Source organism: Diceros bicornis, chromosome 17 (assembly GCF_020826845.1).
Source record: "Diceros bicornis minor isolate mBicDic1 chromosome 17, mDicBic1.mat.cur, whole genome shotgun sequence".
Taxonomy (NCBI): domain Eukaryota; kingdom Metazoa; phylum Chordata; class Mammalia; order Perissodactyla; family Rhinocerotidae; genus Diceros; species Diceros bicornis.
Window position 1 is genome coordinate 54402701 of NC_080756.1, and position 23714 is coordinate 54426414.

Consider the following 23714-nt stretch of genomic DNA (forward strand, 5'->3'; position numbering starts at 1 on the left):
TAGGAAATGGATGTGCTAGAGAGATCTGGGACATCAACCCACCGTCCCTAAGTACACAAAGCATCTGTGAAAGATGGGCTTAATTTGCATCTGCTATTCTTCTCTTCTCCAGTGGTCTTACCTGACAAAATAGTTTACTCTATTATCCCAATTAAAATCAATCTTCATAATTTTTTTTTATAATTTACTTTTTGTAAGAGTTAAACATTTGCAAATCACCACACATACTCTCTTTGTAGAGTGAGCCTATCAGAGGGAGGGACAAGAATGAGGATGTACTTTCCATTGTTGAATTGTTTCTGTATGTATAGTGTGAGATATCATTTTGCACTAGGTTAACAGATTATTAAACAACTCAGAGAGGAATTTATTGATTTGTGCAAAATTGCAAGTCTCCTTTGTAAATTTAAATGTAAATATTCGTACCTCTTTGGCCAGTAGGACCAGAGAACTGTGGATGAAATGCTCTGTCATAGGTTCTCCTTCCATTGTCACTAGAAAAGATTCTCTCTCCACTTTTTTTTTCAAAACGTCTGTATAAACTCAAACTTTGGAGGGACACTTAGCCATGCACCGACAAATCAATGATGGAGGCAATAAAATATTAATCTGTTTGTTTTATGGTAAGAAATTATATAGTTTATACCTGATGGCTTAGAGGATATAAGAGAATTGCATTTGGGGGTTTATTTGACAAGAATGGGAGTAAGCGGACGAACACAATTTTTGAAGAAGGTAGAAGAGGCTTGTAGTAGCTGGGCTGGAGAGGAATGGCAATGTGAGCTGACAAACGGCACATACGGGGTTCTCTGCACAGCACTGAGGGTCCAGGCGTGGTGTGAGAATGCTGTGTGTGCCCAAGGATGCAGGAGATCTATATAGCAAGAGCCCAGAGGAGGATATATGTGACCATAATTTTCATTTTGCCATAGGTGGGGTTGATTCATATAAATTAATAGCCCTCTGAAAGGACAGTTTCCCTTTCTTTGTCCTATGCAGGCCTCATAAACTTTTCAGAAGGCATAAAACTGTCTACCTGTTTTCTCCTCCACTAGAAGTCAAGCCCTACAAAGATAAGAACATTGTTTTATTGTAATTTACATTTCCAGCACCTACCAAATTTCCTAGAACATGGCAAACTCTAAAAAGATGTTTGTATTTTGAATAAAACAACATGAAAATGGACCCTCAATATTGCCTTCAAATACTTTTCTCCTACCTAAATATCAGACCTGTGCAGAGAGTATAGATATGCCTCCTTTGAAGCCTCTCCCCTCTCTCCATTTTCTTCGTTTCCCACGGAGAGGCTCAGTTTTTGCCTATTTCTGTGTCTCCAGTGACCCACTCTCCGTGCACCTTAATGGAAAGGTCATGCTGACCACCTCTACCTTTCAAAGGTGAATGGCAGTCCAAAGGTAGAGGGAAAGTTTGGTCTGCAAGGAAGATACTTTGATCTTTGTGGATCTCTGAGTGGCCAAATACCACACCCAATGGAGACGTTTCCCATATCTCAGGCAACTCAGTGTTCTGTTCCAATCAGAATAGTAGGAGCCTGGAGTGGTGGATAAGGAGACAGAAGGTTACAGAGGCAGGTGAGGCTGATGGTCAGAGGCCCTGCGAGTTGGTTTGGATGCAGATAAGTCACAGCTACAGGCAGGATAGAGGGGAAGAATAAAAATGGGATTCAGATGAAAGATGATTAAAACCAACCTGGTCATCCTTGCTCTCTTGCTTCCCTTAATAAAATTGAGCCCTAAAGCTATAACAGTGAGAGGGGACATTTCTTCTGGCCAAAAGACTCCTAAGCAGAAGCTGAGGTGTAGAAAATTGAGGATCTCCCAGGCTCAGGCACAGGTGCAAAAAGAGTAGTTTCCTGAAGACCTGGCCCCCTGAGATCCCTCCTATGACTCAGGTTGATGTCTGTTTTGCAAATGGGCTAAATTTGGAAAATGGAGGCCACCTATGTAAGAGCAGAGCAGAGGTGAAACACCAAGGAGAGTGGGTCATGATATATACTTAACTCTGGGCATGAAGGAAGATGAGATGTTGTACAGTAACCTGGGACGTGGAGCTGTCATTGAGAGCATACAATAAGCACAGAAGAGGCCAAGTCTGGAGGCCAAGGGTATTCTCTGACTCTGTAACCTTGAACAAGTCACTCTCGTGACAGAACCTCCCCAGGTTCTGTCTTCTTTGGACCAAGATAAGAACATAGTGCTTGAGCATCCACAATATCCTTTACAGCTTTTAAAGCTCGTTGATCTTTAATCTTAGCTCTGAAAGAGGTCATATTTTGCTTGATGTGGGTCTGAGTGCTTTCCTTCTTTTTGATCAAAGTAACAGTGTGCATATCTCTTCATATTTATGAGCCAACATGTGAACCTAGTTCTCCACAGTGCAAGACACAGATTCCAAATTTTAGGGTTTTTTGTTACTTTCCATTTTTGTTATGTTGGTCCTTTGGGCTTCTGTGGTATTAGGTTAAATGTATTAATTCTGAATTCGGTAGTCCTTGGTAAAACTGATTTTTCTCTGCCATTTCTTTTACTTAGGCAGATTTTTAGGAATATGTCCTGACTTTTTTTCAGATCAAGTCAGGAAAATCGACTTCATTTAAAGGTCAAGGAGCTGGACAGGAGCTCTCAACGTAAACCCAGTCTTCACTCTAAAAATTTCACTCTCTTCAGACGAGCCAGTCAGGAGTTCAGTGAGGAGCTCCATGTCAGTCAGGCTCTTCCTTGGTCCTCATTTGTACAGAAATTTCATTTACCTTCCAATAAACAGAGAAATGGCACCAAACAAGTGAATGTTATCTGTAGTAAGCCCAAATTCTATTTTACCTCAGACAACAACATCTGTGAAATTATTGGATTATTAAAACTTCGCTTTTCACTAACAATACCAGTCTTGCACAGAAATTAGTATGTCCTTACCAAATCATAGACCAACGAAAGGATTTCTGTCATATCACAGAGGTGAAAGACTTTAGTCAATATGGAAATGTGGGGTCATGTTAGATGACACGCTGAAAAACTTTATGTTAATGGGAAAGACCTAGAATGAGTCTTCTTTACAATCAATTTTATTTTTCTAAGGATGTACATAATCTATTTTTTTCTGTCGGTGTCTTATGCTTCACTTCTGATATGTATATATTTAATTACTATAAAATTTATTTTGGAGATTGATAGCAAGTAGGGATTTTATTTTACTATTTTTAAATCTATCCCTAAATTTTTCAACACTATTTATTGAACAATTTATCTTCTCTAATGATTTAAAATATTACCTTTTTCAAATACTAAATTTCTATGTGTGTGTGTATGTGTGTCTTTTAGACTATTAGATATTTATATTCTGCTCCATTCCACTCTAGTCTATTGTTACACAAGAACATAATTGGTTTTAATATCTCATCTCCTAGAGTCAGCCTTCCATTTAATAAATTCCCTTGAATTTTTACACATTCTTCCACATGAATTTTAAAATCAAGTCAAAAATGAAAAAGAATTAATAATAATTTGCTTCAGAAGGCTCTATCCTGATGTGTATAAGACCTTATTGATTATTCTGCATGTCTTTGTGTATCTAATAGTGTCAAGCTAAGTAAAATAGCATACAAGAAATATTTCTTTCTTGTTCTAAGTTTGTAATCTCGTGGGATTAATGTAGAAACTAGAAACCTGTTATGTAAAAAGTGGTATATTTAGAACGAGTAGCCTCTGATCAACCTCCCAACCAGACCAGACTAGTAGTCCTAACCTAAGCCTCTCTGGGGAGATGGAAATGGAGAAATAAAGGACCAGCAGATCATCTTCTCTCTCACTACTCATTTTTGTATAGGAGGTCAAGCTGATCTTTCAATTCTTTAATTCCTGTGGTGTCATTTCTGTTCCTGCTCTCTGGAGCACATTTTTGTTTTTTCACAACAGTCTTTCTGCAAATCTTATAATACAAGCCTCAAAATTTGCATCCTAATGCAATCAGAGTCCTTTACCAGAAAGAATTCTACCATGTACATAAATAATCATGAGCACGCTCAGACATCAGGCAAGTGCATAAAAAAAATTGTTCTTTATGATTTGGGGTTTTTTTTCATTGAATTACCTTTCCTCTATCCAAAATGTGGTCCCTGGATGACCAAACTGTGATCATGAAACTTTTCTTTGGTCTCCCTCTTTCAGTTCCATATTTCAGGCACTCCCAACATAACCTACCACACACTCCTCTCGGACTCCACTTCTACAGAAGTTGCTTCCATTTTTGATTCTCCTTTTCACACATTCCTAGCTCTTAAGATTGTTTTTTCTTGTTTGCGGTGGGAGAAATGGAAAGAGTAGCAGAGTCAGGTGGTGGAAGGGAGGAGCACAGGGTAACAAAGTGTGTTAAGAATTTGTTCAACAAATATTTTCCCCAAATATTTATATCTTCCATCCATATTGAGGCTTTTGCAATTTAGAAGTCTCCAAATTATGGCTTGTTTGCTCTCTGCTTCCTTCCTCTCATTCACCTTTTTTATAGCATGCTGTCTTCTTACCTCAAGAACCCAAATAGCAGAAGAGTACACAGTTAGGGTATAGACAGGATTAATATACATCAATTACTATCACTCTATAGCATCTGCTAAGATGCCCATGTCTTCAAAGAGAAGTCCCGTGTTCAAAGTGATCAGCAAACTCAGCTGTCCTGCATACTCCCACTGAGAACTCACTCGCTCCCAGGTCCACTGACAAAAACTAGAGTTGCAAGACAGATGGCTAAAACCAGCCTCTCTCTCTCCTATGCCTCTCTGAGCTTTCTTCACACCAAGACTTATCTGTAGACAACTTCTTTCACAATCAGCTCACCTAAAAAATTTTTATAATTTTTCACCATCAAAAATCATCAGAAAAATAAAATGTGACATCTTAAAGGTGAGCTGGTTATCATATTTATATTTCCTCCCTTCAGCCATCGGTCTGTCTACAGTTTGGCATGCACTCGCAGATCCAGCCCTCATGATATTCCCTATCCTCAATCACTTGAGGATTGGCTCCTGAGAGAAAGCTGGCCAGAATTCTAGCCCCAGACATCTGAGGATGGCCGTCTAACCTTGTCTCGCTGATATGCCTCTAACCTCTTGAATCTCATGGTCCTTTTTCACTCTGGGTTAGTTAGTCTCTTCATACCTTTACACCCAAGTTTGACTTCCCACTACCATGCAATCTCCTTGGGCCCCTAGATAAGGAATTCACATTTCTAACCAAGCTGAAGGTATACGTTCCTGGGATTTAGCCATTCCAAACTGACCCTGCAAATCCTTCTGGATTTTTCTTCAGAAATTCACTCATGAAAATGCAACTCTGATACTAACTGTCAAATTCTCTCTCTATGCCCCACCCCTGGAAAAGAAAAGTTTTCACACATCGCCTGTGACACATTGTTTCCAATTGCTGATCCAAAATCATAAACACTCCCTGGGTTTGTTTGTTTGTTTTCTCTTAGGATTTGTGCGTCTGGTTGGTGGGGATGGACTCTGCTCAGGGCAAGTGGAAGTGCGTTCTGGAAGAGAATGGATTCCGATGTCTATTGGGAATTTCACACTTCCCACTGCCCAGGTCATCTGTGCAGAGCTGGGGTGTGGCAAGGCTGTGTCCATCCTAGTAGATGTGCCCTTCAAAGAGTCAGATGGACAAGTCTTGGCTGAAGAGTTCTGGTGTGAGGGGCAGGAGCCTCAGCTCTGGTTCTGCCCCAGAGTGCCCTGTCCAGGAGGTACTTGCCACCATAGTGGGGCTGTTCAAGTTGTCTGTTCAGGTGAGATATAGAGCAGAACTTTAACCTCCCTGCATACTCTGCTGGGGTAAGGGAAACATGAGATTTGGCTGAAACCCTGTCTTCTCCTATCAGAGTACACAGAAGTCCGGCTCGTGAAAAATGGCACCTCTCAGTGTGAGGGACAAGTGGAGATGAATATTTCTGGAAAATGGAGAATGCTCTGTGCTTCCCACTGGAATATGGCCAATGCCAATGTTGTCTGTCATCAGCTTGGCTGTGGAGTTGCCACCTCTACCCCAAAAGGAGTATACTTTGTGGAAGGAGATGATCAGATCTGGAAAGCCCAATTTCACTGCTCAGGGGCTGAGTCCTTCTTGTGGAATTGCCCTATGACTGCCCTGGGCATTCCTGACTGCACCCCTGGAAACACAGCCTCTGTGATCTGCTCAGGTAAGAGAGAGGGAGGGGTTAACTGGTACTCCGGATGCTCCTTGAGTGAAATGTCCACAAGAGCAGAGGGTGTGGAAAAAGTGGCTCAAAAGTAAGATATTTCATGGTGAGATATGGTTCTTCTCATTGTTCATTCATTTTTCAGGTCAGGGCAAGAAGTGTTAAGAGGAATAATATTTTTTAATAAACATTGTTATGTAAATATAATCATAGAGAACAATGTATAAGCAATAAGTGTATACCTCAGTCATGTACCCTCACCCAGATCAATACAGGGAACATTAACAGCACCCCAGAAGTCACTGTTACATCCCACCAATCACTGTACCCTCCCTCCTCTCTAAAGAAAACCACTTTCTTAACTTCTACTGCCATAGAATATTTTTGTCACTTTTCTAACTTTATTTAAAACTATGTAGTATGTTTTCTTTTCTAACTTCCTTAACTCAAGGGAATCATTCATGTTGTTGTTTATGGCAGCATTTTTACTCATTTTTATTGCTGTAGAGTATTCCATTGAATGATCACATGACCACGTACTGATCCATTCAACTGATGGAAGAAATTTGAGTTGTTTCCAAGTCTTGAATATTACAAATATGATGCCACAGATTACCATGACAATGATTTTTGGTGCAAATATATATTATTTATTTTGTGTGTTTAACACTTGGTCTTTTATTTTTACTCTCTTAATAACATAATGTTCTTTGATGAGCCAAATTCTTGATCTTAACAAAGTATAACTTATCAAACTGTCCTGTACATTGAGTGCATCTTATATCCTTTTTAAGAGAACTTTGCCTACCCCAAGATCATAAAACTATGAGAGTATCTTATAGAAGTTTAATTATTTTTCTTTTGCGTATAAAATTGTACAATCCTTCTGGGATTGATATCTGTGTGTGTGTGTGAGATAAGGGTCAAGTTTCTTATTTTTATATGGATATCCAACTGATTCAGAATCTTTTCCTGAAAAGACTATCTTTCTTACTGCAGTGCCACCTTTGTCATAAGCAGAATGCGTGAAAGTCTGAGTCTGTCTAGACTCTCTATTCTGTTCCATTGTATCTTTTGTCTATCCTTGCACAATACCACATTTTCTTAATTATTGTAACTTTATAGTAAGTCTGGATAACTTTACTTTAAAGGAGTTACTTTATAGTAACTCTAACCTTGTTGCTTTTCTTGCCAGTTATGTTGGTCATTCTTGGGCTTTGGCATTTTCATATAACTTTTAGAATCGGCTTGCAATTTTTCAGCAGAACAAAAATAGCATAATGGTATTTTGGTTGAGATTAGATTTAATCCACACATGAATTTGGAGATAATTGACTTGGACAATATTGAGTCTCCCAATTCATTTACACGGTATATCCTTCCATTCATTTTAGGTCTTCAGTTTCTCTCAGAGGTTTTGCACATCTTTTACTAGGTTTTCTCCTGAGTGTTTTATGTTTTTAGTGAAGTCGTCCTAGGAATGCATTCTCTCTGACTTGTTTTCACCTTTTATTTTTAATTTTTTTTATTTGGATATAACATGAGATTTACAGAAAAGTTGCAAGAATAGTATAAAAATTCCCAGATAACCTTTACCCAGATTCCCCAATGTTAGTATTTTGTTGTAATCTCTCTCTCTCTCCTCCTGCCCCATTCCTCCCTGAACAGGTGAAATCTTTCTGAATTCATAGTTAACGTTTATAGGTTGCAAACATGATGTCCCTTTACCCCTAAAATACTTCAAGGAATTTCCTTAAATAACCACAGTACAATTACCAAATTTCAGAAATTAACATTTTTATAACACTATTTTCTAGTCCATAGATTAATTCAGATTTTATTAAGTGATCCAAGTATGTTAGTCACAGCAAAAAGAACATTTAAGGTAATGTGCTGCATTCAGTTGTCATCCCCATTTAGTCTCCTTTAATATGGAACACTTTCTGAAGCTTGCTTTATATTTCATGACACTGACATTTTTAAAGAATACATGCCAATCATCATGAACAAGGTTCCTCAATTTGAACTGTGACAATACACAGGAGAATTAAATACTTGGGAGCACAGTAAACTGATAGCGGAGTCCATCCCACAAAAAAGCAAATTGACTTTGACTTTTTTCCAAAGTAGAAATTGGAAAGAAAGCTTCAGCCAAATCAATTACAAAACATCAAGCTTCCTTAACTTGTAGCACAATTTGAGCTGTTAGTATTATATTGGATACAGCTAATGCTATAGGGAGTACTGCTTTAAGATTTCTGTAATCCATGGTTAGTCTGCAGGAGCCATCTGTTTTTCTCACAGGTGGTATCGGAGATATCCTTAAATAGGGCCTAAATTCTTGGTGTTCTCCAGGTATCTTATGCCAGTTTGAATTAGTCATTTGAGTGGGTTTAGGTAATTCTAAAGTTCCTACTTAGCAGGCCAATTAAAACAGAATGAAGAGCAGATTCGCACAACCTCCCTTTTCTCAATGGTTTGGGTAAGGAAAGACTCCTCCATTCAGACATCACATCCATTACTGTAACACTTTCTAGTAGGGATGCGGCAAAAACATACATTACTTTTATTTATAAATTTTTCCTTTCAGCCATACTTTACCTGCAAGCCTTCTTTAATTATATCACCATCCCTTCTAACTTAATTATATTGCTCTTGCATTTACCATCGCCAGGTCAAGCCATTTTCCTCCTACCAATTTAAATAACTTTCTGTCCCCTGATGGTGGCTGTGCCCTGGCCCACCTGTCACTCAAAGTCATAAACATCTCCTTTATCTTGTACCATTTTAATCTGCACTGGCTCTAACAGGTCTATAGATTCCTCTTTTGTATGATCAGAGAATATTTTAAATTCATCAAACCTGGTTGTAATCAAATGAATTTATCACGATCTTTTTACAGTTGAAGAGTTGTTGGGACAGCCAGCCAGCTAATGTCTTATGGTGATTCACCAAAGTTTTAGCAGCTACTCCATCTGTCTCCTTCTATTTTGTTCCTTTTTTTTTTTTTTGGTGAGGAAGATCGGCCCTGAGCTAACATTCATGCCAACCCTCCTCTTTTTGCTCCGGAAGACTTGCCCTGGGCTAACATCTGTGCCCATCTTCCTCCACTTTATATAGGACGCCGCCACAGCATGGCCTGACAAGCGGTGCATCTGTGCATGCTCAGGATCTGAACCCAGGCCGCCAGCAGCGGAGCGTGTGCACTTAACTGCTACGCCAGGGGCGGGCCCCCTATTTTGTTCCATTTTTAATCAACCATCTGAACACTTCCATCCAGTTTAATTGCTCCAATATGTTTTTGTAACCTTATTGTTTCCTTTCTTCTGAAAAATTCTAATCATTTTCCCATTGTTTAGCACCATTTACAGTAGCTGGGTAGGAAGATCCACAACAGATACCCTGACATCATTTTGTCTCCCCAGTAACAGTCAGATGGAGAGCCCAGGCAGCAAAAGCCCCGTTTATCACAGCATCAGCCATCACCTGGGTCAAAGGCATAGAAAAATTTTAGGAAAATTTTAGTATCATCATATAACCAATCCAAAGATACTTGCATTCTTAATATTTCAGCACCCTCGAGAGAGGATTCCACTTAAGGGTAGAGTTGGACAATCCTCTTACACAGGGTAAGAGTTGTGCACACCTGCCTGTATATAACTCACCAGATGGAGAATTTGTCTCTCTATCTGCATTTTTGCAAAAGCTGAAGCAAATTAATGGTCCTGAGGAAGACTGGATGCGCCCTTCCGTTCAGCCGAATTTAGTACAAAGAAAATAGCTTTTTGACCTCCTATGCACAAAATTTATCAACAGGGATTTGGGAAAAATGTTTATACTGACCCCCAAAGTGTCTTAACCCTCCGACTTAACATTATCATGTTTTAGGAGTTCTTGATTCTTTTCCCTTGCAATATGTAAGGTCATTTTAGTGATCGTCTGTTGGTCTGGGACCGTATTCTTATCTCAGAAGATATCCACTCAATTCTTTTATGGTGTTATGGCCTTCTGTTTTACAGAATAAATCACTAGCCATAACTCTGAGGTTCTGTCAACCTCAGACTGTTTCTCTTTTTTTTATTTTCACTAAAACAGACAAAAGCAGCCAAGGGACCATACTCACTCATTTCAATGAGGTAAGTATTTTTTGTAGAAATGTACAAGCCAATTCTAAAATCTATGTAGAATGGAATTGGCAAAACAATTTTGAAGAAGAAGAACAAATTTGGAAGCTACCTGATTTTAAGACATACTGTTAAGTTGTAGTAACCAAAACAGTATGGGTCTTGGAGTAAGGATAGATACTAGATCAATGGAACAGAATAGATAGTTCAGAAATAGACCCAAATATGGTATTTGACCCTCTCCCTCTGACTTATTTCACTTTGCATAATACCCTCAAGGTCCATCCATGTTGTCACAAATGGCTGGATTTCATCGTTTCTTATGGCTGAGTAGTATTCCATTGTGTCTATATACCACATCTTCTTTATCCATTCGTCCCTTGATGGGCACTTAGGTTGCTTCCAAGTCTTGGCTGTTGTGAATAACACTGCAAAGAACACAGTGGTGCACGTATCTTTACGCATTGGTGTTTTCATATTCTTTGGGTTACCGCAATAAACAAAAAAATAAAAAAAGAAAGAAAGAAATAGACCCAAATATATGTATAGTAAGTTGATTGTATACAAAGATGCTGTTATGGACTATATTGTGCACCCCACCCCCCCACACACAAAATTCATATGTTGAAGTCCTAATCCCCAGTACCTAAGACTATGACTGTATTTGGAAATAGGGCTTTTAAAGAGGTAATTAAGGTAAATGGGGTCATATGGATGGGCCCTAATCCAATATGACTGCTAGCTTTATAAGAAGAGGAGATTCAGATGCAGATACACATGAAGGGAAGATCGTGTGAGGACACAGGGAAAAGACAGCCATCTATAAGCCAAGGAGAGAGGCTTGGAACAGATCCCTCCCTCATGGCCCTCATAAGAAATCAATCCCGCCAACACCTTGATCTTGGACTTCTGGCTTCCAGAATTACGAAAAAACAAATTTCTGTTGTTTAAGCCACACCCAGTTTTGGCACTTTGTTATGGCGTTCCTAGCAAACTAATACAGATGCCAAAATATTTCAACAGGGAAAGTATAGTCTTTTCAAAAAGTGATCTTGGAATCAATAGATATCTGTACGAGTAAAAAGTGAACTGAAACCCTTTCTTCACACCATACCAAAAAAATGAACTCAGAATGATTACCAACCTAAATGTAAAATTTTAAATTATTAAACTACTAAATGAAAACATAAGAGAAAATTTTTGTGATCTTGGATAGACAAACATTTCCTAAGGCACAAAAGGCATTAAGCATTTAAAAAATTGAGCATTGGACTTCATCAAAATTTAAAACTTTTGCTCTTTGAAAAGCAACATTAAGAAAATAAAAAACTATTCCAGTGATAGGGAAAAATTTGCAATATGTATGTCTAACAAAGTACTTATATATAGAATGCTTAAAGACCTCTTATAACTCAAAAATAAGACAATACCCAGTTTAAAAATGGGCAAAAGATTTGGAGACACCCATCCTAAAAGGTGAAATACAGGGCCCGGCCCCGTAGCTTAGCGGTTAAGTGCACGCACTCGGCTACTGGAGGCCCAGGTTCAGATCCTGGGCGCGCACTGATGCACCGCTTCTCCGGCCATGCTGAAGCCGCGTCCCACATACAGCAACTAGAAGGATGTGCATCTATGACATACAATTATCTACTGGGGCTTTGGGGGAAAAAAAAGGAGGAGGATTGGCAATAGATGTTAGCTCAGAGCCGGTCTTCCCCAGCAAAAAGAGGAGGATTAACACGGGTGTTAGCTCAGGGCTGATCTTCCAAAAAATCAATTTTTTTGGAATTTTCCAAAAAAATTTCCAAAATTTTCCAAAAAAAAAAAAAATGATATACAAATAGCCAATAAGCAAACTAAAACATAGTATCTAAGAGCATCTTGTCATTTAACTCTACAAACAATTTAATCATGGTTATTTAAACTCCCCGTCAGGTAACTTCAATAGCTGCGTGCCCTGTGAAAATCTTTCTAATGTCTCCCTTTTTCATCTTGATTTTCCATGAGATCTCTTTTATATGAGTATTTTTAATGACAGACATTAGATGAAAAATTGTAGACATCCTTCAGAAGGGATATTTTGCTTCTTCCAGTCACTTGATTTATAGGTAAATCACCTTGTTTAAAAGGAAGTGAAGTGATTAGAAGCTGTGAGCAATAGTCTACTTTCAGTACATTCTTTCTTCTGTGGTACAAGTGTTCTGGGTAACAAGCTCCTCCTCCTTGGCTGACCTTGAGCTACACTTTGTGTTCCCAGACCCCTGTGAGTGGCAAATATTTGCTGAGCTTTTCAGAGTCTCAGCCATGACCTTTGAATTGACAAAGGTCTCAAGGGGAAAGTGGCTCCCCTCTGCCCTTTACTTCTCTCTGAGATCTTAGCTCCAAAAATTCTCACTGCCTTGGTAGGTCTACAACACTTTCAAACACTATGAATATATTGCTGCTTTGCTAAACTCATTCTTAGTGCAACACTTGGCTTAAAACAGAAAATTTGGCATTGTCAGAAGCAGAACTCTCCATAAAGAAGGTGAACTCTAAAATTATAACATGACTACTATGTTACAGCTTTCTTTTGTTTTTTTATTGCGGTAACATTGGTTTATAATATTATATAAATTTCAGGTGTACATCATTATATTTTGATTCCTGTGAAGATTACATCATATTCACCACCCAAAGATTAATTACAATCCATCACCACACACATGTGCCTAATCACCCTTTTCACCCCCCTCCCTTCCCCCTTCCCCTCTGGTAACCACCAATCCAATCTCTGTCTCTATGTGATTTTTGTGGTTGTTTTTATCTTCTACTTATGAGTGAGATTATATGGTATTTGACTTCCTCCTCTGACTTATTTCACTTAGCATAATACCCTCAATGTCCATCCATGTTGTCACAAATAGCCGGATTTCATCGTTTCTTATGTCTGAGTAGTATTCCATTGTGTATACGTACCACATCTTCTTTATCTATTCATCCGTTGATGGGCATCTAGGTTGCTTCCAAGTCTTGGCTATTGTGAATAATGCTGCAGTGAACTTAGGGATCTATATATCTTTACACATTAGTGTTTTCATGTTCCTTGGATAAATACTCAGCAGTGGATAGGTAGATTATTTGGTAGTTCTAGTCTTAATTTTTTGAGGAATCTCCATACTGTTTTCCATAGTGGCTGCACCTGTTTGCACTCCCACCAGCAGTGTATGAGAATTCCCTTCTCTCCACATCCTCTCCAACACGTTGTTTCCTGTCTTATTAATTATAGCCATTCTGATGGGAGTGAGGTGATATCTCATTGTAGTTTTGATTTGCATTTCCTTGGTAGTTAATGACGTTGAACATCCTTTCATGTCCCTGTTTGCTGTCTGTATATCTTCTTTGGAGAAATGTCTGTTCAGATCTTTGCTCATTTTTTAACTGGGTTGTTATTTTTGTTGTTGTTGAGATGTATGAGTTCTTTATACATTTTGGAGATTAACCCCTTACCGGATATATGGTTTACAATATCTTCTCCCAATTCTTAGGTTGTCTTTTTGCTTTGTTGATGGTTTCCTTTGCTGTGTAGAAGGTTTTTAGTTTGATGTAGTCCCACTTGTTTATTTTTCTATTGTTTCTATTCCCAGTCAGGCATGGTAATTGAAAATATGCTGCTAAGACCAATGTTGAAGTGCATACTGCCCAAGTTTTCATCTAGGCGTTTTATGGTTCAGGTCTTACATTCAAGTCTTTAATCCACTTTGAGTTAATTTTTGTGTACGGTGCAAGATAATGGTCTACTTTCATTCTTTTGCGTGTGGTTATCCAGCTTTCCCAACACCATTTATTGAAGAGACTTTCTTTCTCCTTTGTATGTTCTTGGCTCCCTCCTCAAAAATTAGCTGTCCATAGATGTGTGGGTTTATTTCTGGGATCTCAACTCAGTTCCATTGATCTGTGTGTCTGTTTTTGTGCCAGTACCATGCTGTTTTAGTTACCATAGGTTTGTAGTATATTTTGAAATCAGGGAGTGTGATACCTCCAGCTTTGTTCTTTTTTCTCAGGATTCCTTTGGCTATTCGGGGTCTTTTGTTGTTCCATACAAATTTTAGGATTGTTTGTTCTATTTCTGTGAAAAATGTTGTTGGAATTTTAATAGGGATTGCACTGAATCTGTAGATTGCTTTAGGAAGCGTGAACATTTTAACTATGTTATTTCTTCCAATACAAGAGCATGGAATATCTTTCCATTTCTTTGTGTCTTCTATTTCTTTCAACAGTGTTATACTTTTCAATGTACAGGTCTTTCACCTCTTTGGTTAAGTTTAATCCTAGGTATTTTATTCTTTTGGTTGCAATTGTAAATGGAATTGTACTCTTAATTTCTCTTTCTGCTTCTTCATTGTTAGTGTATAGAAACGCAACTGATTTTTGTATGTTGATTTTGTATCCTGCAACTTTACGGTATTTATTTATTTCTAGAAGTTTTTTGGTGGATCCTTTAGGGTTTTCTATATGTAAGACCCATGTCTTCAGCAAATAGTGACAGTTTCACTTCTTCCTTTCCAATTTGGATCCCTTTGATTTATTTTTCTTGCCTGATTGCTCTGGCTAGGACTTCCAATACTATGTTAAATAAGAGTGGTGCAAGTGGGCATCCTTGTCTGGTTCTTGTTCTTAGAGGGATGACTCTCAGTTTTTCTCCATTGAGAATGATATGAGCTGTGGGTTTTTCATAAATGGCCTTTATTATGTTGAGGTACTTTCCTTCTATTCCCATTTTTTCAGAGTTTTTATCATAAATGGATGCTGAAATGCTTTTTCTGCATCTATTGAGATGACTGTGTGATTTTTATTCTTCATTGTTAATGTGGCATATCACATTGATTGATTTGTGGATGTTGACCCATCCCTGCATCCATGAAATAAATCCCATCTGATCATGGTGTATGATCTTTTTAATGTACTGTTGTTTTCAATTTGCTAGGACTTTGTTGAGGATTTTGCATTGATGTTCAGCAGTGATATTGGCCTGTAATTTTCCTTTTTTCTGTTGTCCTTTTCTGGTTTTGGTATCAGGGTAATGTTGGCTTCCTAGAATGAGTTAGGAAGCTTCCTCTCCTCTTCAATTTTTTGAAAAGTTTTGAGAGGGGTAGGTATTAAGTGTTCTTTGAATGTTTGGTAGAATTCACCAGGGAAGCCGTCTGGTCCTGGACTTTTATTTTTGAGGAGGTTTTTGATTACTGTTTCAATCTCCTTACTGGTGTTTCGTCTACTCAAATTCTCTATTTCTTCTTGATTCAGTTTTGGAAGGTTGTATGGGTCTAAGAATTTGCCCATTCCTTCTAGATTATCCAATTTGTTGGCATATAGCTTTTCATAGTATTCTCTTATAATCTTTTGTATTTCTGAGGTGTCCATTGTAATTTCTCCTCTTTCATTTCTGATTTTATTTATTTGAGCCTTCTCTCTTTTTTTCTTGGTGAGTCTAACTAAAGATTTGTCAATTTTGTTTATCTTTTCAAAGAACCAGCCCTTAGTTTCATTGTTTTTTTTTTTTAGTCTCTTTTTCATTTATTTCTGCTCTGATTTTTATTATTTCCTTTCTTCTACTGATTTTAGACTTTGGTTGTTCTTCTTTTTGCATTTTCTTTAAGTGTACTGTTAGATTTTTTATTTGAGATTTTTCTTGTTTGTTTAGGTAGGCCTGTATTGTTATAAACTTCCCTCTTACTACAGCTTTTGCTGTATACCATAAATTTTGGCATGTCATATTATCATTTTTTTTTGTCTCCAGGTATTTTTTTTATTTCTTCATTGACCCAGTCATTGTTCAGTAGCATTTTGTTTAATCTCCACATATGTGTGACTTTTCTGATTTTCTTCCTGTAGTTGATTTCTAGTTTCATACCATTGTAGTCAGAAAAGATGCTTGGTATTATTTCAATCTTCTTAAATTTATTGAGACTTGTTTTGTGGCCTGATATGTGACCTATCCTGGAGAATGTTCCATGTGCATTTGAAAAGAATTTGTATTCTGCAGTTTTTGGATGGAATGTTCTGTGTATAACTACTAAGTCCATCTGGTCTAATGTGTCATGTAAGGCTAATGCTTCCTTATTGATCTTCTTTTTGGATGATCTATCCATTGGTGTAGGTGGAGTGTTAAAGTCCCCTACTATTATTGTGCTACTGTCTATTTCTCCTTTTATGTTTGTTAATAATTGCTTTATATATTTAGGTGCTCCTATTTTGGGTGCATAGATATTTACAAGTGTTATATCCTCTTGTTGGATTGTTCCTTTGATCATTATGTAGTGCCCTTCTTTGTCTCTTGTTACAGTTTTTGTTTTAAAGTCTATTTTTTCTCTCATATAAGTATTGCTACCCCATCTTTCTTTTCATTGCCATTTGCATGGAGTATCTTTTTCCATCTCTTCACTTTCAGTTTGTGTGAGTCTTTAGGTCTGAAGTGTGTCTCTTGTATGCAGCATGTATATAGGTCTTGTTTTTTCATCCAGTCAGCCACCCTATGCCTTTAGATTGGAGCATTTAGTCCATTGACATTTAAAGTTGCTATTGATAATTATGTACTTGTTGCCATTTTGTTACTTTTTTCTGGGTATTTTCATAGTTCTTCTCTTGTTATCTTCCCTTGTGATTTGATAGCTTTCTTTAGTATTATGTTGATTTCTAGTTTCATACCATTGTTGTCAGAAAAGATGCTTGGTATTATTTCAATCTTCATTTCTGATTGGTTCTGTTTTGTATTTTCCAATTCTTTTTTGATGCTTTCACTGAATTCATCCCATCTTCTCTCAAGATCAGTGAGCATCCCTATGACTTTTTGTTTGAACTCTTTGTCAGGTAGGTTGTTTATTTCTGCTTCATTTAGTTCTTTTTCTGGGGTTTTGTTCTGTTCCCTTACTTAGAACGTTTTCCTTTGCCTCCTCATTTTGCCTCTTTCTTTGTGCTTATATCTATGTATTAGGTAGGTCAGCTATGTCTCTTGACCTTGGAGAGGTGGCCTTATGTAAAATATGTCTTATGAGGCCCAGCAGTGTGCTTCCCTCTTGTCACCAGTTCCAAATGTTCCAGGAGTGACCCTTGTGTGGACTACATGTATCCTTCTGTTGTGGCAGTGTTGCTCTTGCTGCAGGTGCCCAAGGAGGCTAGGCTGTTCCCCTGGCTGGCTGGTTGTAATGCTCAGCTGTGTGTGGATGCTGTGGATCCTTCAGTCACTTTATTGGGCATGGAGAGCCCCAGCACAGTTGGCTGCAAGGTCTAATAGCACATTCCTGTTGCAGTTTTTCTGTTAAGTGTGTAGGCCCCCAGCATAGCTGGTTGCTAAGCTCCAGGGCTTACAATTGCTGTAGGCCTCTGGCCTGCAAGGCTCTTGTCAGCTCTCTGAGGATTGCAGCTGAGAGGGGCTGGCACCAGGCATGGGAACACCCAATTGTTTCAGGCTTTGGAAGGTGGGGCAGATCCCCTATGTGGCTGTTTGAGAAACACAAGCCTTCTGTAGCTGACAAGCCCCACTGTCCGCAAGGCCAAACACACCATCAACACAGTCCTGCCCTGTACGTGTGCCCTGAACCCATGGAGTGGACCCCTTCGCCCCACTGCAGAGGCCCCACCCACTCCACCAAGGTCCCACACACTCCACCCACTCCTTGTGCATGCCCTGCCACACAGATGCGGATCCACTCATCCGGCTGCAGAGGATCAGGCACCCCAACTATGCAGGCCCACGTGTTGCCTGAGGGCTTGCCGTTGGGTGAGGCCAGTCCCTTGGGTGGGCTGCCTGCCCTGGCTGAGCCGGGTTAAATCAGTGGCCTACTGGGTGGGGCAGACCCTGGGCTAACAGGCCAGGGGAAGAACTCCAATGGTGTCTGCCAGCATCTGTGTCAGCATGCCTATACTAGGTCACAATAATGGCTGCCATGAATGTCTCAGTCCCTGGAGAGATCTCACTTCTCACCAAGATACACCCAGAGCCTAGCAGGTGAACTTTTTTTAAATGAAGGACTGTGTCTCATTGTTCCTGGTGATTTTAGGTTGCTTTCTGAAATGGGTGAATTTGTGCCTGGGTCCTTTAAGAGCTGGCTTTTCCCCCTTATATCTGATAGCTTTTCTGGGGGTCTTCTCCACTGTATTTAGTAGCCAACAAATCCAGATATTATGACACTCATCTCGGTTGTACTGAATCCAAAAGATGCTTTTCCAGCGGTAATGCTCCCCCACTCATGTCCCCCACTCCTCCAGGGAAGGCTACATACCTTAGGATTTCTCCCAGCCAGCCATGAAGTGCCACAGCTTGTGGAGGTGGCTTTTTTCTCTCCAGAAAGAAATTTCTGCCTCTTCCATTTCAGTCAGGACTGTCCCTTGTTGCTGGGGTTCTTTTTATCCAGTTTTCACTTCTCTCGCAGGGGTAATTGATCCAAGAGTAGTTGCAAATTTATTGTGTCTCTGGGAGGAGGTGAGTTAGAGTCCACCTATGCTGCCATCTTGACACCAACTACTCTGTGTTACAGCTTTCATCTCAGACCCCATCACTAGGCTATTATTTACTTTAATTCAATTTCCTGTTATTCAACCCTACTAACCCTCTGACCACTGTGGTTTCTGCAGGAAACCAGACCCAGCTGCTGGCCCAGTGCAATGACTCTGTGTCTGAACCAGCAGGCTCTGCAGCCTCAGAAAAGAGAGCTGCCAACTGCTCAGGTGAGAGGTCCCCCAGGGCCAGAAAACCCTTCTCATTCCCTGTTAAATGCCCCATTGGCATGACTCTCTCTCCTCAGACAGCAGACAGCTCCGCCTGGTGGATGGGGGTGGTCCCTGTGCCGGCAGAGTGGAGATCCTTCACCAGGACACCTGGGGCACCATCTGTGATGACAGCTGGGACCTGAACGATGCCCATGTGGTGTGCAGACAGCTGGGCTGTGGAGAAGCCCTCAATGCCACAGTCTCTGCTCACTTCGGGGTGGGATCAGACCCCATCTGGCTGGACGACCTGAACTGTACAGGAAAGGAGTCCCACGTGTGGAATTGCCCTTCCCGGGGCTGGGGGCAGCATGACTGCAGGCACAAGGAGGACGCAGGCGTCATCTGCTCAGGTCTGTGCTTCACATTGTCTGTAGGCTGAGGGAGGAGGTGGGGCTCTTGATAATGGGAGTCTGAGCCTCAAGTGGATGTGGCTGCGAGGACCATAGGAGAAGAAAGCTTCCTTCCATAGTGCCTGTCTTTCTAGCAGTTATGAAGATTAGGTGCTTTCATTTCCTCCTATAGCAGCTGAGGTTCTGGTCCTTCCTTCTCAGCAATATCTCCTCGCAGAGCCATTTCTTACAGAGTTTCCATTGGAAAGCAGGATTCACTCTTTAGTTACCAATGATAGTAAAATCTTGAGACCCACAGTACTAGTTTGCATTTGCTGTTGTAACAAATTATCACATAATTAGTGGTTTAAAACAACATATATTGGTTATTTTACAGTTTTGTATGTTAGGTGTCCAACACAGATCTCATTGGGCTAAAATCAAGGTTGTCAGCAGCAATGCATCTCTTCTGAGGCTCTTGGGAAGAATCCATTTCTTGTCTTTTCAAGCTTCTAGAATCTGACTGCATTCCTTGACTCATATCCCCCTTCCTTCATCATCAGACCAGCAATGTGCATATCTCTAACTACTCTTCCATAATGACAACTCCCTCTAACCAAAGCCGGGAAAGGTATTGCACTTTTAAGGATAGTAGGTCTAAGGATGGGATTAGATGGCTCACCTGGTTAATCCATGATATTCCAGGTTAATCTCACCATCCCAAGGTCCTTATCTTAATAATATAAGTAAAGTCCCTTTTCCCATGTAAGGTAACTTATTCAGAGGTTCCAGGGATTAGGATGTAGACACTTTTGGGGGTCCATTATTCTACCTACCACCCCACTATCCACACTCCCTTTCACATACTCTGTCAGAAGTTCTGTCAGGATGCAGGTTTCAGCTTTCTCTCTGTGCAAAGTGCCCAGGTCAGTGGTCCTCTCAGTTCACATTCCACTTCATCATTGTGGTAGAAATAGAAAGAGATACAAATGGGCAAAGTCAGGTAAAAGGGAGACAGATTTCAGTCTTGCCACCTAGTGGGTACTTCCTCAGCAGAGTCAGCAATGAGTGTTCACAGTCTGTGGGATAAAGAAAAACCCAGAGTGTTGAGTGGAAGGCTCACTGTGCCCTGTTCACCTCCTTTCAATTTTAGAGTTTCTGACCCTCAGGATGCTGAGCGAGGACCAGGAGTGTGCTGGGTGGCTGGAAATTTTCTACAACGGGACCTGGGGCAGTGTCTGCCGCAACCGCTTGGAAGCCATGACCTTGTCTGTGATCTGCAGACAGCTTGGCTGTGGGGACAGTGGGACCCTCAACTCTTCTGTTGCCTTTAGAGAAGGTTCTAGACCCCGGTGGGTAGATGGCATCCAGTGTCGGAAAACTGATACCTCTCTCTGGCAGTGTCCTTCTGACCCTTGGAAATACAGTTCATGTCCTCCATCACAGGAAGCTTATATCACATGTACAGGTGAATTACTGTCTGTTTCTATGTGTCTGTCTCAACTCTGTGAGATGTTGTTCGTGAGATTTTATATTTTCAAATCTAAGTGATGGGTGTAAGATAAGTCTACAAAATGAAGTTAGGATGGAGCAAGTTTAATCCTCATGTTCCAACTTTGTTTTTTTTGTCCGAGATATGCTTCACATAACATTGTATTAGCTCCATGTGTAAAACATAATGATTATATATTTGTATATATTGGGAAATGATCACTGCAATAATTCGGGGTTATCATCCATCATCATACATAGTTACAAATTTCTTTTCTTATGATGAGAACTTTTAAGATCTACTTTCTTAGCAATTTTCAAAAATACAATACAATATTAACTATAGCCATCATGTTGTACATTACATCCCCAGGAACTATTTGTTTTATAACTGGAAGTTTTCACCTGTTGACCATCTTCACCCATTTTGCCCACCCCAACCCCCCACCTCTGGTACCCAGCAACTGTTCTGTGTATCCATGAGCTCAGTTTTTTGTTTTTTTCTTTAAGGATTCTGCATGTAAGATAACATGGTAATTGTTTTTTTTCTGTCTGGCTTATTTTCCTTAGCACAATGCCCTAAAGTTCCATCCAAGTTGTTGAAAATGGCAAGATTTCCTTCTTTTTTATGGCTGAATAATATTCCATTATATATATATATAAATAAAACATATGCAATATGTATATAACACATTTTTTCTTTATCCATTCACCCATTGATTAACACTGAGATTCCTTCCATGTCTTGACTATTGTCACTAACGCTGCAATAAAAATGGAGTCTGCATATCTTTTCAAATTAGTGTTTTCATTTCCTTCAGATAAATACCCAGAAGTTAAATTGCTGGATCATATGATAGTTCTATTTTTAGTATTTGAGGAACTTCCATACTGTTTTCCATGCTAGATTTTTCCGTACTACAGCTTTTTACTTTCCCACCAATAGTGCACAAGGGTTCCCTTTTCTCCACATCCTCGCCAACTGTTATTATTTCATTTTTTTTTGATAATAGCCATTCTAACAGATGTGAGGTGATATCTCATTGTGGTTTTGATTTGCATTTCCCTGATGATTAGTGATGTTAAGCACCTTTTTATGTACCTGTTGGCCAACCGTATGTCTTCTTTGGAATGATGTCTATTCAGATCCTCTGCCCGTTTTTTAATCAGATTGTTTGTTTTTTTGCTATTAAGTTGTGTGAGCTCTTGATATATTTTACAATATTAACCCCTTATCAGAAATATGGTTTGCAAATATTTTCTCCCATTATGTAGGTTGCCTTTTCATTTGGTTGATGGGTTTTTGGGGGGTTTTTTTGTTTTGTTTTGTTTTGTTTTGTTTTTGCTGCGCAGAAGCTTTTTAGTTTGATATAGTCCCACTTGCCTATATTTTGCATTTGTTGACTTTGCTTTGGTGTCGAATCCAAAAAATCTTTTTTCCTATGTTTTCTTCTAGGAGTTTTATGGTTTCAGGTCATAATTCCAAGTCTTTAATCCATTTTGAGTTAATTTTTGTGTGTGGTGTAAGATAGTGGTCCAGTTTCACTCTTTTGTATGTAGCTGTCCAGTTTTCCCAACATCATTTATTGAAGAGACTGTCCTTTCCCCATTGTATATTCTTGGTTCCCTTGTGGTAACTCAATTGACCATATATGCATGGATTTACTTCTAGGCTCTCTATTCTGTTTCATTGATCTATGTGTCCATGTGTATGCCAATACCATACTGTTGTGATTACTATAGTTTTGTAATATCATTTGAAATCAGAAAACATGATGCCTCTAGGTTTGTTTTTCTTTCTCAAGATTGCTTTGGCTATTTGGAGTCTTTGTGGTTCCATACAAATTCTAGGATTGTTTGTTCTATATCTGTGAAAAATGTCATTGGAATTTTATTTATTTATTTTATTTTATTTTTTTGTGAGGAGATCAGCCCTGTGCTAACATCTGCCAATCCTCCTCTTTTTTTTTTTTTTTGCTGAGGAAGACGGCCCTGGGCTAACATTTGTGCCCATCTTCCTCCACTTTATATGGGACACTGCCACAGCATGGCTTGCCAAGCAGTGCGTCGGTGCGCGCCCGGGATCCAAACCAGCGAACCCCGGGCCGCCGCAGCGGAGCGCGCGCACCTAACCGCTTGCGCCACCGGGCCGGCCCCACCATTGGAATTTTGATAAACATTGCAGTGAACCTGTAGATTGCTTTGCGTAGTGTGGGCATTTTAACAATATTAATTCTTCCAATCCGTGATCACAGAATATCTTTCCAATAATTTGTGTCTTCTTCAATTTCTTTTATCAATGTCTTATAGTTTTCAGTGTACAGATATTTGTTCTCCTTGGTTAAATTTATTTCTAGGTATTTTATTCCTTTCAATGCAATTATAAGTGGGATTATTTTCTTAATATCTCTTTCTGGCAGCTCATTGTCAGTGTATAGAAATGTAACATTTTTGCATATAGATTTTGTATCCTGCAACTTTACTGAGTTCATTTATTAGTTCTAACAGCTTTTTGGTAGAATCTTTACGGTTTTCTTTATATAATATCATGTATTCTGCAAATAGTGACAGTTTTATTTCTTCCTTTCAGATTTGGATATCTTTTATTTCTTTCTCTTGCCTAATTGCTCTGGCTAAGACTACCAAAACTATGTTCAATAAGAGTAACAAGAGTGGGTATCCTTGTCTTGTTCCTGATCTTAGAGGAAAAGCTTTCAGCTTTTCACAGTTCAGTACGATGTTAATTACGGCCTTGTCGTATATGGCCTTTATTAGGTTGAGGTATGATCACTTTTTACTAAGTTTGTAGCGAATTTTTATC

General features: G+C 39.3%; 1 protein-coding gene across 1 annotated transcript in view; it reads left to right on the forward strand.

Annotated features, from left to right (window-relative positions):
• Positions 1 to 23714, forward strand: part of LOC131416387 (antigen WC1.1-like) — a 50003-nt gene that overhangs the window by 13428 nt on the left and 12861 nt on the right. Inside the window, exons 3-7 of the mRNA XM_058558885.1 lie at positions 5485 to 5793; positions 5887 to 6204; positions 18939 to 19031; positions 19109 to 19423; positions 20556 to 20870. Of these exons, the coding sequence (XP_058414868.1) occupies positions 5485 to 5793; positions 5887 to 6204; positions 18939 to 19031; positions 19109 to 19423; positions 20556 to 20870 (1350 nt within the window). The remainder of the gene's footprint in view (positions 1 to 5484; positions 5794 to 5886; positions 6205 to 18938; positions 19032 to 19108; positions 19424 to 20555; positions 20871 to 23714) is intronic.